Below are 14,700 nucleotides of genomic sequence, written 5' to 3' on the forward strand. Positions count from 1 at the left end.
ATGTACGTACATACGAACCTACATGTACATACGTACATATGTATACATACGTACATATGTACATATGTATATATAGATATACGTACGTACATATGTACATATGTATATATAGATATACGTATATACATATGTATATATATATACATATACATATGTATATATATGTATACATATGTATATATATATATACGTATATGTACATATGTATATATATATATACGTATGTATATACGTATATGCATATATACATATGTATATATACGTATATGTACATATGTATATATATATATATGTACATATGTATATATATATACATATGTACATATGTATATATATACATATGTACATATGTATATATATACATATGTACATATGTATATATATACATATGTACATATGTATATATATACATATGTACATATGTATATATATACATATGTACATATGTATATATATACATATGTACATATGTATATATATACATATGTACATATGTATATATATACATATGTACATATGTATATATATACATATGTACATATGTATATATATACATATGTACATATGTATATATATACATATGTACATATGTATATATATACATATGTACATATGTATCTATATACATATGTACATATGTATCTATATATATATGTACATATATATCTATATATATATATATATATATATATGTATGTATATATATATATGTTTGGAGATTGATTATTAGGTTATAGTTAAATTTGCATAGTTTTTTTATGGTCATTTTTTTATTTGACCTTTTTTCTATCAGCTAATTGAATATCCAAGCATTTTGTTTTCTCCTATTTTGCTCTTAGTTGCCATAATGGGAAATGGTTTTCTATTCATCATTTTTCAGCCAATCTCTTAATATTCGTATTAGGATAATATTTTAGCTTAGTGGAACTGGTGGATTGCTCCATGATTGATTTTCTCTTGTTCTAATATAAGCATGCTCTATTCATTGTTTAGGTGAATCATATTCATAATTATTATTTTTTTATGAATTGGATACTAAGTAATATGCGAGATAATATTCTTTTATTTGGAATTGAGCACTATGTGACCCTTGAAGCCCTTTCTATTGGTGATTGTTGTGCGCCAAATTACACATTTCAAGATGAGAATGGGAAACACATTAGATATGGGGGCATTTGTCTGGTTAAGAGGAGCACTCGCCTCTAGCTTAGCAGCACTTGCCCATTTGTTGGGCTTGGTACACCTTAGAGGGACAGACTTGGATCAAATGGATTATCCCACCTAACTTGGAGGCATTTGCTTAGATTAGGGGAACACGCCTCCTCTCTAAAGGCCCTCATTTAGAGCATTGTAGAAGCCTGACAACCTCATCCAACCAGCTAGGGTACTCCACCCATCAGACTGTCAAGCGGTTGTCTACATGTACCCCTCTAAGCTATTGCTCACAGTATTCATGTATTTGTATTTTAAATCATGTTTTTACTTAGTTATTCTTGGACTTTTTCTATGTGCTTAAAATTTTATAGATAAAGAGCCAAAGGGAGCATGTAGGCAGGTCCAAAGTAGCCTACCTTGAGCTGTGGCTAATAGAATCTTTAGAGCTTTTCTTTTAGATTTTTTTCACTCTACTTTCGTTCTCTTCATTGCTTTAACCTCATGGATCTTGTTAATTGTAATTCCTTCTTCATTTCTTTTTTATACATAATCTCCTATTTGCATAACCTCGTGTCATTCTAGTATATTACAAACTCGGTAATTGATAATAATTGCAGTGCTACCATGATCCGCTGATAGAAATGCTTTATCGTTTTTAGATATTTAGTTATTAGCACCAGCCTGTTCAGTTATCAGACAGTGAAGTCATAAAACTATTATTGTAGATGAACTCATAAAGGCCAGAGTTTCTTCTTTTAGGATGAACAACCTATAATTTTTTTTTTATTTTAAGCAGACCTGGTATGCCTAGAAACTGTAATGACTTTAGAATAGCCTTGCTAATTGTGCTTGGTGATTCATGCACCATTCTGATGCTCTAAAGTAATGCTTTGAGACCCTTTGTTTGTGCTACACTTATGCTTATTCCGAATAATGATATTGAACTATTATAAATATTACTACGTAAGCTACAAGGCAGCAAAATGTTAATTGGTTATTATTTTTTGTTTCAAGCTTTGCTACAAGCTCTGGATAATGTTGGCTGAAGCAGGTGGTTCTAAACATACATTTTGTATTGTACAGAACTCAAAGTTTCTTCAGTTCGTATCAAAGATGAGCCGAGGTGAGCTAATAGTTGATGACAATCAAATCAAACCAGCCACTGAAAGTGTGTCCGGTGATTGGGCCAATGAATTTCAGACGCAATATAATCAAAGTTCTAGCCCGTGGGTTGATCAGTTTGTCCGTGAACAGGCAAGATTTTTTCATGCTACATTTTCATATCCAGAAACCATTGAACTAGTTATTGTTTTGCATTGCCTAAATTAGGACTAGATGGAATGGAAGTACAAAATTGACCTAATTCTGGTTTTCAGCTTCCACAAGAAACAAATAATTGGATTAGTGAGTTTGCTAAAGAGCATCAGAAGGAGGTATCTGATGATCAGTGGGTGAATGAGTTCTCCAAACTGCATGTTCAGGATTGGGCAGAAGAATTCGGGCAGCAGCTTGCTGAAGGAGTTTTTGATGAAACTACTGGTGACCAATGGGCAGATAATTATGAAGAGTAAGTCTTTCATGTAACCTGATTTAAAAGACGTGAAATTCTTACTATCATGAGAATTTTTATTTTCTAATTCAGGCTTCCCAAAAGTTTTGATAATCTTTTGCATACAGTTACCTAGGTGATCAGCTTACTTCCAGACAAAAATCGAGTGCTTCAAGAGGGGTCTATGTTTTTTCCGATATGAATCCTTATGTTGGTCACCCCAACCCTTTAAAAGAAGGCCAAGAACTCTTTCGCAAGGGGCTTTTAAGTGAAGCTGTACTTGCATTGGAGGCTGAAGTTCTGAAGAATCCTGACAATGCTGAAGGCTGGAGATTTCTTGGAATTACGCATGCAGAAAATGATGATGATCAGCAGGTTAAGTACTTTCTTACCTGGAATTTTCGATCAAAATTTTTGGCTGTATATTTGTTTGTATTTCAGCTTCTTTTTTTATTTGTAAGGTCAAAAGTTTATGTTGTATTTTGATTATTTAACAGGCTATTGCATCAATGATGCGGGCACAAGAGGTTGATCCAACAAATCTCGAAGTGCTTCTTGCTCTCGGTGTCAGTTATACTAATGGCAAGTGCCATGCTTAATCCAATCATTTTCATATTCATGTTATCTGATGAAGTGCTTTACTTCCATTAGGCTGCATATTAAGTGTTACTTCATTGTTTTTCTTCGTTACAGATTAGTATGTCTAATATTTTGTCTATTTGCTAGTTTGGTGAATTTCTTTTTCTTAGATCACACTTATTTGTACGTATGTCAAGTTTCTCTGCTTGATTGTTGGCTTATGCTGGAATGACTATGTTCAAACCCATATATTTCTTAAAGGAATTGCCATAAATTTTCATCTAATTGCTCTTCATTAGGCATTAAACGGTAGTTGCTGATATAAGGTTGCATTCTACCAACTTTTTTTCATTTTTAACTGCCTTTGGGACGCTCATGAGTTGTCTTGCATCTGTTTTCTATGAAATTTAAGAGGAATCATTATTTTTCCGTCTCCCAAAACTACAAGCAGGTATTGGCAATCATGACTGAGGTCCTCAAATTGGCCATAGACCTTGTCGTGGTTATTGGAAAAATGTAGGCATAAAACCACAAATGTTCGGTTTGTCTATTCTAGGGTGGTAAATTTTTAATTTATAAACACACACTTGAGAAGTTTTTATGTGATCTCGGAGGCTTTCAAGAATACTTACAAAATTAATCTTGGAAGGCTATAAATGTAAATATGAGTAGTGACTAAAATTTCAAAAATTATTATTGTATTTTAAATTAGTGAACTGGCAAGGAAAGAGAAGTGATTCGTGTGAAAGGAGTCAAAGAAACTACCTAATCTTCACTCTACTTATTTCTCCTTATAATCCTAGGGGGCTAATTTTCATAAATAGTAAATATAGGAGTATTTAGCTATATTTTAAGAGGTGGTTGACCATTGTTTGAAATGACGTCTGAAATTTAGGATTATGTTTTCTAAATTGATGCTTTTTAGATGGCCGTGAATTGACTCTTTTTTTATTCATAAGAGGTATTCAAGATATTGATTTTAAATCTAAACCAAAAGAATTTTGTAATTCTTTCTCATTTTCTCTCTCCTGCTCCAATACTATTCAGCTATTGCTTTCCCTCATTTTTTTGGGTTTCAACCCAACAGAAATCACAATCACTAACAGCAGGGGTTGACATCCACTCAAGGTCCATTCTAGTTGTTTGACTCTTATGGTTGCTAACCATAGACCTTCTAAGGGTTGCTAACCATAGACTCTTATGGTTTTCTTTTTTGTTCTTAAATGTGAATTTATTCACATTTTAAACAAAATTCATTAAATACATTTCATAGAAGCATGTTCGCTTTGTTCTAAATAATTCTTATCTGTACAACAAGCATCCCGATTTTGGATTATGTATTTTGGAATTATAATACAAATTCAACATGCAGGATTTTCATGATTAAATTTAAGGATCATGAATGTTAAGGTGGTTGGTTTTATGAAGTTTAGAAGGGTTAAATCCCAAAATGGTCTCTCAACAATTGAGATGTGGCCAATTTCATCTCAGAATTTTTGCTGTGTTCCAATTTAGTCTCTCAACTATTGGAAATTAATCTCTATTTTTTTCTCTCAGGGACTAAATTGTGATCAATTTTGCATAGTCAAGGGACTATATTGAGATAAATTTTGTCATGATTTCTATACGAGAGACAATTTTGGATCATTTTATAATAGTCTTTGGGATAACATGGAGCATTGCAAAACTTTCGGATTAAATTTGTCACATTCGAATTGTTGGGGACTATTTTGGGATTTAATTTAATTAAAAATTATGCAAAGAAACTAAAGTCAATTAAATGTCCCTTTGGTCCAAAATAACTTGACTAAAATTATGGTTACCTTTGAAGTAGTAGTTGTTAAGGTTGCATCACCAAATTCTTCATAATTTTCCTAGAGAGAGGGAGAGTCATATTTTGAAAGATAGCTTATAGAGGGAAATCTATCAATGAGGAGATAAGTGAGACGATCTAGGAGGACACCAACAAGCTGCATTAACCAGGCAATCAAAATGTCAATTGAAAGGCAACGACAAAGCTATGATACTATGTTGGAATGGAAAGAAAAGAAAAAGACCACATATATTGACTTATCTGACTACTACGTGTGATAAGCTATGATACTATGTGTGTGTGTGTGTGTGTGTGTGTGTGTGTGTGTGTGTGTGTGTGTGTGTGTGCGCGCGCTCTCTTATTGGGGGGCACCCACTTATGCAAGTTATTAGGAAAAGTTTTGATAATCTCAAATTAGCAGGAAAGTGAAAAGTGGGGCTCATGGATCAGAGACGTGTATTGGTGTGGGTGTGTCTGTGTGTCTTTGCTCTTATTGAAAAATTTCAGTGGGGGCACTCACTTATGGAAGTTATCAGGAAAAGTTTTGATGATCTCAAATTAGCAGGAAAGTGGAAAGTGGGGCTCATGGATGGGAGACATGTATTGATTCAATTAACCGTGGATGAAGACTACATTCAGATTTTCCCTAAAAAAATATCTCAGCATTGCTGGTAAATCAATGAAGCTACTCAAGTGGTCTCCTGATTTTGACCCTAATCATGAACCTCCTACTGTACCGGTATGATTCAGTCTACCAGGCCTCACGCTGCACTTTTTTCATCATCAGGTTCTTTACTCTATTGGGGTCATACTAGGGGACCCTATGAAGCTAGATCTACTGACTTTCAACCTAACCAGACTTTCTGTGGTCAGAATACTTGTGGAAAGAGATATTACCTTACCTAATGTTACTGAAGTCTGGTTGGACACAACTCATAATGGATATTGGCAACAAATCATCATGGAGAATAGACCACCTTACTGTTCTCGTTGTAAGATGTTTGGGCATACACTTGATACATGTCATAAGTTTCATCATAATTTGAAATTTAAAGATCAAGTGAATAAGGATGGATCTAATCCCACTACTCTGAACATATCTGTTCCATATGGAGAGAAAGCTATCACAGGACAAATCTTGGATATTGCTAAAGATCAGCCACCTACCATCCCTGCTGAGAAGGTGCAAACAAATCCTTTAACCAACATCGCGGTTTCTGATGAAGAACATCATACTACAAGTACAGATGCAAAAGTGTTTATATCGCTCACTATTATTGAAGAATACTCACTTATATGCCAAGACACACGAGAGTGTTTCTTTGATTCAATCAAAGATCAGCTGGTACAATAAGCGGTTACTTCTAATGTTCAACATCCTACACATGTCCGACACACTTTAGACCAATCCACTGATCATGCGAGTCAATCTTCAGATGAAGAATGACAGGTCTATTCCAGGAGGAGGAAGAAGAAGACTGGAGGTCGACTCGAGCTTGAAAACTTATTGGATGATACTTTGGTCATTACTGGCAATGACACTCATCTTACCAATTTATTATCTGCCTCCTTTCGTAGAACTAGAGGTAGGGGCAAAGGAAAATTGGGTCGCTCTCTAGATACCTGATACTACGTTTTTTTGGCATTTTTTGTTTTTTTTTATTTAGGTCTGTTGTATTTTTCTGTATTTTCTCTTTTTTTTTAACATTTTGTATGTGATGGTTATCGTGGAGGAAGGATGCCATGCTTGGGCCCTTCCACAAAATTTTTATGTATCCTTATTTCATTTTAATATATTAGCCTTTGAGCTTTCTAAATATATATATATTACGATAATAAATAAGGGAATTTATATACAGACCATAAAATTCACATGTATTTTTATATCTAACACCCAATCTATATTTACTTGCTTAACACTCAAATCTCTAAATCATATCTAACCTTCCATTCAGTATTAAATTATTTAAAGTAAAATACATTTTCATGCATATGGTTGATATGATTTCAACACAAAAGTGTTATATAAGTAAATATTAAAGATTAAGCATTAAATTTATAAATACATAAGAATTTTTTGGTGTGTATGGAAATCCCCCTAATAATTAATTCAAATGTGCACTATAAGTAACTTGGTACATATTATAATTCTGAAGTAATAAAAGCAATATTATATTATTTTAGTTTAGTTTTCAAATTGCATACTTTTTTTCTGATATGGACGATCTGAATTTTGACCTTTCTCTGTTTTTGTATTCTGCAAATTTCAGAATTAGAGCAGGCTGAAGCTCTTAGGTATCTGTATAAATGGCTTCAAAATCACCCCAAATATAGAGATCTTGCTCCGCAAGAACAATCTAGTTCTTTTTTTCATACTGATGTAAGTGCCCAAGGAAATTTCTTTGGAAATTTTGCCATTTCTTGCTGTTACCCTTGCAAAGTAAATTGAGGTATTTAGTATATGATTCATGGTTCCTAATGCTAGTGTAGAGCAATGGTTTTTCAAGTTCACTGAGGTTTTACATTGCTTACATTTAGTGACAATATTAATTATAATTTTCTTTCCTGATACATATAGTTAAAGTGCCAAAATAGTCCTCTGATTATTTACATGGGCCATTTTAGTCTCAAGAGTCCATAAAGATGTCAAATTAGTACTTTGACTCCTTCACTATGGGCTGAAATTATCCCCAAGGAGAACTATTTTAGCCTCTCGTAAAAGAGTATGGGGAGCAAATTGATATTTGTATAAACTATGGGACTAAAATGACCCCAGAAAAGAGTGGGGGACCATTTTGACACTTTTCTCCATGTAGCAAGTGCCAGAAGGTTCTCTGTGTTTTAAAAATGTTATTAAACAATCCACATATGTGGATGTTGTTTTCCTTTCAAAAATCAATACATGTAGCAGAAGCTTTCCGATTAGAATTTCCCAAATCACTGCTATGCTGATTATATATTCAATATTATCAGATCGCTAGATTGTTCAATGAAGCAGCTCGCTTGTCACCAGAGGATGTTGATGTCCATATAGTTCTCGGTGTGATGTACAATGTCTCAAGGGAGTATGACAAAGCTATTCAATCTTTTGAAACAGCACTGAAACTCAAGCCACATGACTACTCTCTCTGGAACAAACTTGGTGCAACTCAAGCGAATAGTGTCCACAGCGAAGATGCAATATTGGCATATCAGCAGGTTTTTATTTCTTTGTATTTTGCACATTGTTGATTCCATCAGTTCAATTTTACTTGTTTAACTTTATTCTCTTATGATGCTCATCTTTCTCCTATAACTATTCATTTAAAATGGCTATCTTTTGTTTGTCATCATGTTAACTGCTTAAACCTTTCAATTATTCAATTTCATTTTGAATAATTTTCATATTTATTGTTTTGAAAATCCCAATTGAGATGCATTTTAATTTCCGATTTGCAGTTTACCTTTTTCGTTGCTTTTCACTAGTTTTTTTAAATTATAAACCTTGACCTTGTAAATTAGTAGCAAGCATTACACAATTGACTTCTTCGTTTTATTTGCTTCCGCTTTGTTGAATATCAAACCAATTTACTCAAATTGTCCTAAATTATTACTTAGTTTATCATTTTCTTGTTGTTATACGTTTCTTACTGTTTATTTAGGCGTTCTTTGGGAAAATCTGTCAGGACTGGGATAAAAGTCAAGCAAATGTTTTTAAATTCAAATATTTTTATCCTAAGAAAACAAAAATAAAATATTAAGCACTGTTTTTTCACTGCACCTTCGTAGAGTAGCAGTTAGAAATATTTACTGCAAAGCTTTGACAATTACTTGTTAAGGGATAACCTTTGATGCAATTGAAGTTTTCACCAGAAACTTTTTTTATGCTCTCCACCATGTGATAATTTTCTTCAGACAGTACTCGCAAAGCTTACTAATAATTCAACATTCAATTAATATTTTCCTATTAGAAATCTCACTTGTGTATAAACCTTGACTATTTTTGCACTTGCCTGTGGGTATCTTGTGTTCCTCTACTGTTCTAGCTGGAAAGTGGGTTGGAATTTTCTTTTTAGAACTAAACAAATGAAGATAATATAAAAACCATTCCTTTGATAAAGCCCTGTTTGCCGATTAACGTTCAAGGGAAGAAATCCAAATTGAGACTTTTATATCTTATGCTTCCACCTTTTGGATAATTTTTTTTTCCATTTTAAACAGGCTTTATAATTGATGAAGGTGCACATATAGCAAATTAGATATATTTATGATATGCTATGCTACATTGAGCACATTGTACAAATGGTGTAGCTGTAGAACTCTGTTATGAGAACGCTAACTCTGATTAAACTGTTAAGTAAATTTGTGAATTTTTTTTAATGTGTTTCTGCTAATTTTATTGACTTTCTCTTTCTTCCTCCCACCCTTTATTTTTTGTTTAGGCACTTGACTTGAAACCTAACTATGTTCGTGCTTGGGCTAATATGGGCATCAGTTTTGCCAATCAGGTTTGTTTCTTATAGTTAATAAGTACTTTTTTTATTTTTGTACTTTTTGTTATTTTGTATTTTTTAAGCATCTTTTCTTTTTCTATTTTAGTTTTGCCAACTATTTTAGTTTTGCCAATTATGTTTTTTTTTTTTCCGTTGTCATTATCAACTACTCCAACACTATCATTTTTTGTTTTCATTCCTGTTAAGGGTTTCATTTATTGTTAATTGAAATTTAGCTATATCCTATTAAAATGTCTTGCTAAATTGACTTAAACTTTATTGTTTCCTACTTTTTCATGTCCGTCCCCAGCCCCATAATGTGCGATAGTGCTAATGTCGCTGCTGTATACACTCCTCTCTGCTCTGCCTGCCCAAACCAGTCTCATTTTCTTTCTAAAATCTAAATTTTAATAGATGTTCTCTTTTTTCATTAATCTCTTTAGTTTGTGTACACATCTTCTGTCTCTTCTAATACTAGAAGTCTAGAAATGAAATATTTACGTGAACTTTTTGCCCAATTCTCCTGCCACCAGGCATCTCAAAAAGGATTAGTTTGGTTTCTCTTGATAATCATATTTATCTGCATATTACTGCTATGTTTCCTCATTTTCTTTTGCTATTATTTTAGCCCACGCTTCATCAATTTAATTCCCTTTGATATCTACTATTCTTTTATACATCTTACAGAGTTTTAACAGCTGGTGTCTGATTGTAGCTAGTCTCACCTAATTTTGTACTAGTTGTCTAGAACTTTTGCCTCCTTCCTCTCAATTTTCCTGATGTAGCTCCGCTTTACTATATGAAACTTCCACTATATTATATGTAGATATTTAAATTTGCTTGCTCTTTGAATGAAAAATTCATAAAACCAACCCCATATATTTTAAAAAAGTTGTAAATCTTTCCTCATTCCCATCACATTCTTGATTAAAGGTTTATGTTTCGGCAAATCGAAAAATAAGTTTGGCAGAGTTTCTTAAATTCACATCACATTTTTATAAAAGATTTTTGTTTCAGGAAGATTGAAATTATATGATAAGAAGCTGATGGACCCCTAGAATTTTGACGTTGTAGCAGTGTGCTTTATCACAGTCCCCACCATTTAATCCTGTATATTTTTGTTTTCATATTTTCTTTAATCTTTACAATAGTTTTGTGTCAATGATTCTTTGTTAAAGTAAAAACATGCCAAGCATCACTTCAATCACCTTCTTGATGTATTTATGTTTCAATAAAACTGAAAATAATGGAAGTTGGCATATCTACTTTAATCTGCAACATTCTTGATAAAATATTTCTGTTTCAGCAAGGCTGAAATTTTATGATAAGAAGCTGATTGATCTTTAAAATATTGGCCTTCTAGCTGTTTTCTTTTTTATTTATGAAAGACCAACCGTTTAGTATTTTGTAATTTGGCTGTCATTTTTTTATTTTGATCTTTACAATAGTTTGTGTCAATGATTCTTTGTTCTATTTATTACAAGGTTGCCAAGCATCAGTTGAACGCCCCTCAATTATGAGATGGTGGATTAATACTAGGGACATCATTTGGCTAACAGTAATGGAGATTTTTGGAAGCTGAGAAAATAATACACAAATTTTTGCCTGCAACTCTAAAGAACTGGCAAATCAAAATCAATTAACTTGAGTTTATTTGCATAGAGTTTCAAGCTAGTTAGCTTGAAATCCAGTTTTAGTGAATTTTGAGTTTGCAGTTGGTTGCTCAAAATTATAGTATATTTATTTATATTTGATACATAGTATGAATGATTTACAAATTGGTTCTCTGGTATGTAGTTTTGCAGTGTTTACTAGTGACTATTTTGCTCAACAATTCTCAACATTTCCCACCAACCAAATTTTTATTTGTGTTTGAGTCTATGATACCGGAGTTAACCCAAATCACAATATAATAGAAATATTATTGCTGAATTCAAATATAGTTACAACGACGACACTTCAATAGGAAATAAATGATAACAAACATAAAAAGGGACAAGCAAGCACCCCTAAAGTGTGTCCCAGGGTGGTGGAGGTCAGCTAGGTGAATCGGGATGGTTGACGAGGGTGGCGACAGCAAAGAAAGGCTGACGACAGCGAGGGGGGAAGTGCAGAAATGCAAGGACAGCAGGTATACTGTGCTGTCCCGGGTGATGGCAGTGAAAAGTGGGGGTGGATAGTGAGGGGACAGCAGGACAGAGGTGTTTCCTGGCTGCCCTGAGTGGCAGCGGCACAATGAGAAGGCTGGGACGGTAGGGAGGAGGTGTAGTTTGGGCGACAACAATGCTGCAAGATAGGGGAAGGTGACTGGTAGGCAGAAAACTGCAGAAAACAGCAACCCGAGAGCTGTTGTTGGCAGATGCAGTGAAGTATGTTGGCAAGAGCGACGTGGGTGGCTGCAAAAGGAAAAAGGGAGAAAGAAAATCACCACCTCGAGAGATGCATACAACTAGAGATACTACCCTTGAAAGGAGAACGGACGTCGGCAGCTGTCTTGACAAAAATCTGAAAGAAAGATGCAAAACTAACCTAAACTTAGAAAACATGCATTTAAATAGACTCCAAGCAGGTGGGAAATAGAAAAACAAAGAAGCAATGAGCGACAAATCCCAACTCTTAGTAGTTGAGAATCAAGAAAGGACTGGTTGGCGTGCCATGAGCAGCAACTCCTGGCTCTAAGAAAAGCATGGAAGGCTGGAATCAGGGAAGTAGAGAAAGGCGGAGGCGTGAATAGCAAATCCCGCATCTAAGAAGGCCGACCATTGGTACGTTTGGGTCGGGCCGGGTCTTGACAAAAGTAGTATCAGAGCTTAAGGTTAAGATTAATTAATTAAATCTTGATGAAAGAACGAATAGGATAATTATAAGAAAATTTTAATAATAAAAAAATTTAAGTTAACACAAATTAATAATTATTATATAGTGTTACACCTGAAATCATTAAAGAAGAGAATCTGAGAGAAAATGAAGAAGTACAACCTACTATAAATGTTAACGTAAATGTTTTGACTCAAATGATGGCGTTAAGGGGTCCAAATCGCTGCTATCGGTGGTGATACTGTTGTTGTAGATAAGTACTTAAAGATATTTCAGGATCTGCATCTACCTTTGTTCAAGGGAACCAAAGACCCGATTGAAGCGAAGAACTGGCTGATGAGGATAGAGAAGATACTAGATAGCATGGCTTGTCCGAATGAAGGAAGAGTACCGTTGGCGACGTTTGTGCTGGATGGAGAAGCGAAAGATGGTGGCGTGGGCAGCATTAGGACGAGCTAGGGGATATATCTAACATGATGGCTAGTTGGGAGGAATTCATGGAGCTCTTCAGAGAATGGTTTATATCCCTATCCGCTCAAAGATAGATGCAGGTAAAGTTCATCGAGTTGAGGCAAGGAGAGAAGACAATCATGCAGTATGAAGCTGAATTCACTGCACTGTCGAGGTATGCACCACAATTGATCTCTATTGCAGAAGAAAAGTGCTACAGATTCCTTTCGGAACTAAAGGATTCGATCAGACAACCATTGGTACGTTTGGGGATCGATGCATATTCGATATTAGTAGAACGAGCTAGAAGAGTAGAGATCAACTATCAGCTTACTCGGAAGCGTAAGGAGATGCACAAGCGGAAGACTACAAAAGAACATGTTCTCTCAGAAGGATCCAATGAGAAGAAGTTCAAGAATAATTTGGGTGGAGTTAACTGAGTTACAGCTCAGGTTACTGGAGTTACTTGTGCAAAATGCGGAAGACAACATAAAGGTGAATGCTTGATGGGCTCTAACACTTGTTATTTGTGTCGTCAGTCTAGTTATATAACAGGGTATTGTTCTTCTCTTGGCCAGAAGAGTATTGAAGGTCAGAAATCGGGTGGGGCTCATTCACAGTAGTCTGCAGGCGGGTAGAAAAAGATAAAGTCTATAGCTTCAGCTCCGACTTAAGGTAAACCAAGACAACCTATTTGATCTAGAGTATATTACCTTACTCATGGTGATCCTAAAGAACTTATTGTTGTTGATGTTAATGAAGTCTGATGAGTTTGGCCTATTTTTTAATTATTCTCTTGTTTCAGTATTGTTATTTGAAGTATAGTTGAGTCGCCTTGTATCGAGTATTTACCTTTATAGTGATTACTTTTTATCTTATCGAATGACCCTAGTTTCATGAATAGCTAATATTGATTTGCTTAAGGTCCGTTTATAAAATTTTGAGGACTAAATTTTTGTAAGTGGGAAGATTATAATAATTATGTTGCATGGATGGAGAGAAAACAAATAACCAAGAGGAAAAGATGGTTGAGTAATTAAACAGAGAAGACTAAGTGAGGATTCGGGCAGCTGAACGGAGGGAGAGGAAGTAAGGGGTTCGGAAGCCTAAGAGGTGACTTCGCCTTATAAATCTACGCATGAGACGGGAGCTCTCGGGCATGTAGTAAGAATAGAGGAATGAAGGAGAGGAGTTGATAGTTTTTCTTACCCAGGATACGACGCCATGTGGGAAGAAGAGGATCGTTGCTTTTCTTTGTTGTGTCAAATGGCGTAGGAAGGAGGACGGGAAGGTGACGACCGAGAAAGAAGAGGAGCTCGTGAGTTGAGGGAGCCGAAGCATTGACCGCGAGTGCTTGTACCTTTAACTCGAAGAAGTATGAAGGGGAAGAGAGGCTCTGTCGAGACGAAAAAGGGCAGGCGCTCACGTGCGATCAAAGGAGGAAGGAAACCATTCGCGTGGATTAGGACTGACCGAGGTAATTTATGGATTTAATAATAAAAATAATATTATATATATATATTGAAAAATTTTTAATTAAGTCGGATTACATAAAGTAAGATATGAAAAATTTTATACAGAATAATGAAATGATTTATAAATAACAAAAAGTAATAATTTATCTAATATATTTATGGTAGGTTTTTAATTAGTCAATGTCAAGGCAAATAACAAATTAATCGTCATCTAGGTGAGCACTCGTACTTTTAATCTATGATAATATTTTGATTTTTTCTCGATTTTTATACATTAGTAGATAATGATATTTGCACAAACTTTTTTTGATTTATATATATTTTTTATTGGTCATATTGTTAGGAATGCTTGAAGTTATTTAATATCATGCATTTATATATATGTTATAT

At 34.3% G+C, this 14,700-nt stretch overlaps 1 protein-coding gene across 2 annotated transcripts in view; it reads left to right on the forward strand.

Moving 5' to 3' along the window:
• LOC110027031 (peroxisome biogenesis protein 5) overlaps positions 1 to 14,700 on the forward strand; it is a 65,976-nt gene that overhangs the window by 42,833 nt on the left and 8,443 nt on the right. For both annotated transcript variants that reach the window (XR_002294290.1, XM_020728290.1), the window contains exons 8-14: positions 2,239 to 2,409; positions 2,532 to 2,722; positions 2,833 to 3,079; positions 3,202 to 3,286; positions 7,367 to 7,476; positions 8,070 to 8,294; positions 9,518 to 9,583. Coding sequence is in view for 1 of the 2 variants with exons in the window: in XM_020728290.1 (XP_020583949.1) it covers positions 2,239 to 2,409; positions 2,532 to 2,722; positions 2,833 to 3,079; positions 3,202 to 3,286; positions 7,367 to 7,476; positions 8,070 to 8,294; positions 9,518 to 9,583 (1,095 nt within the window). In the remaining variant the exon portion in view is untranslated. The remainder of the gene's footprint in view (positions 1 to 2,238; positions 2,410 to 2,531; positions 2,723 to 2,832; positions 3,080 to 3,201; positions 3,287 to 7,366; positions 7,477 to 8,069; positions 8,295 to 9,517; positions 9,584 to 14,700) is intronic.

The sequence above is a fragment of the Phalaenopsis equestris genome, unplaced genomic scaffold (assembly GCF_001263595.1).
Source record: "Phalaenopsis equestris unplaced genomic scaffold, ASM126359v1 Scaffold000412, whole genome shotgun sequence".
Classification (NCBI taxonomy): Eukaryota; Viridiplantae; Streptophyta; class Magnoliopsida; order Asparagales; family Orchidaceae; genus Phalaenopsis; species Phalaenopsis equestris.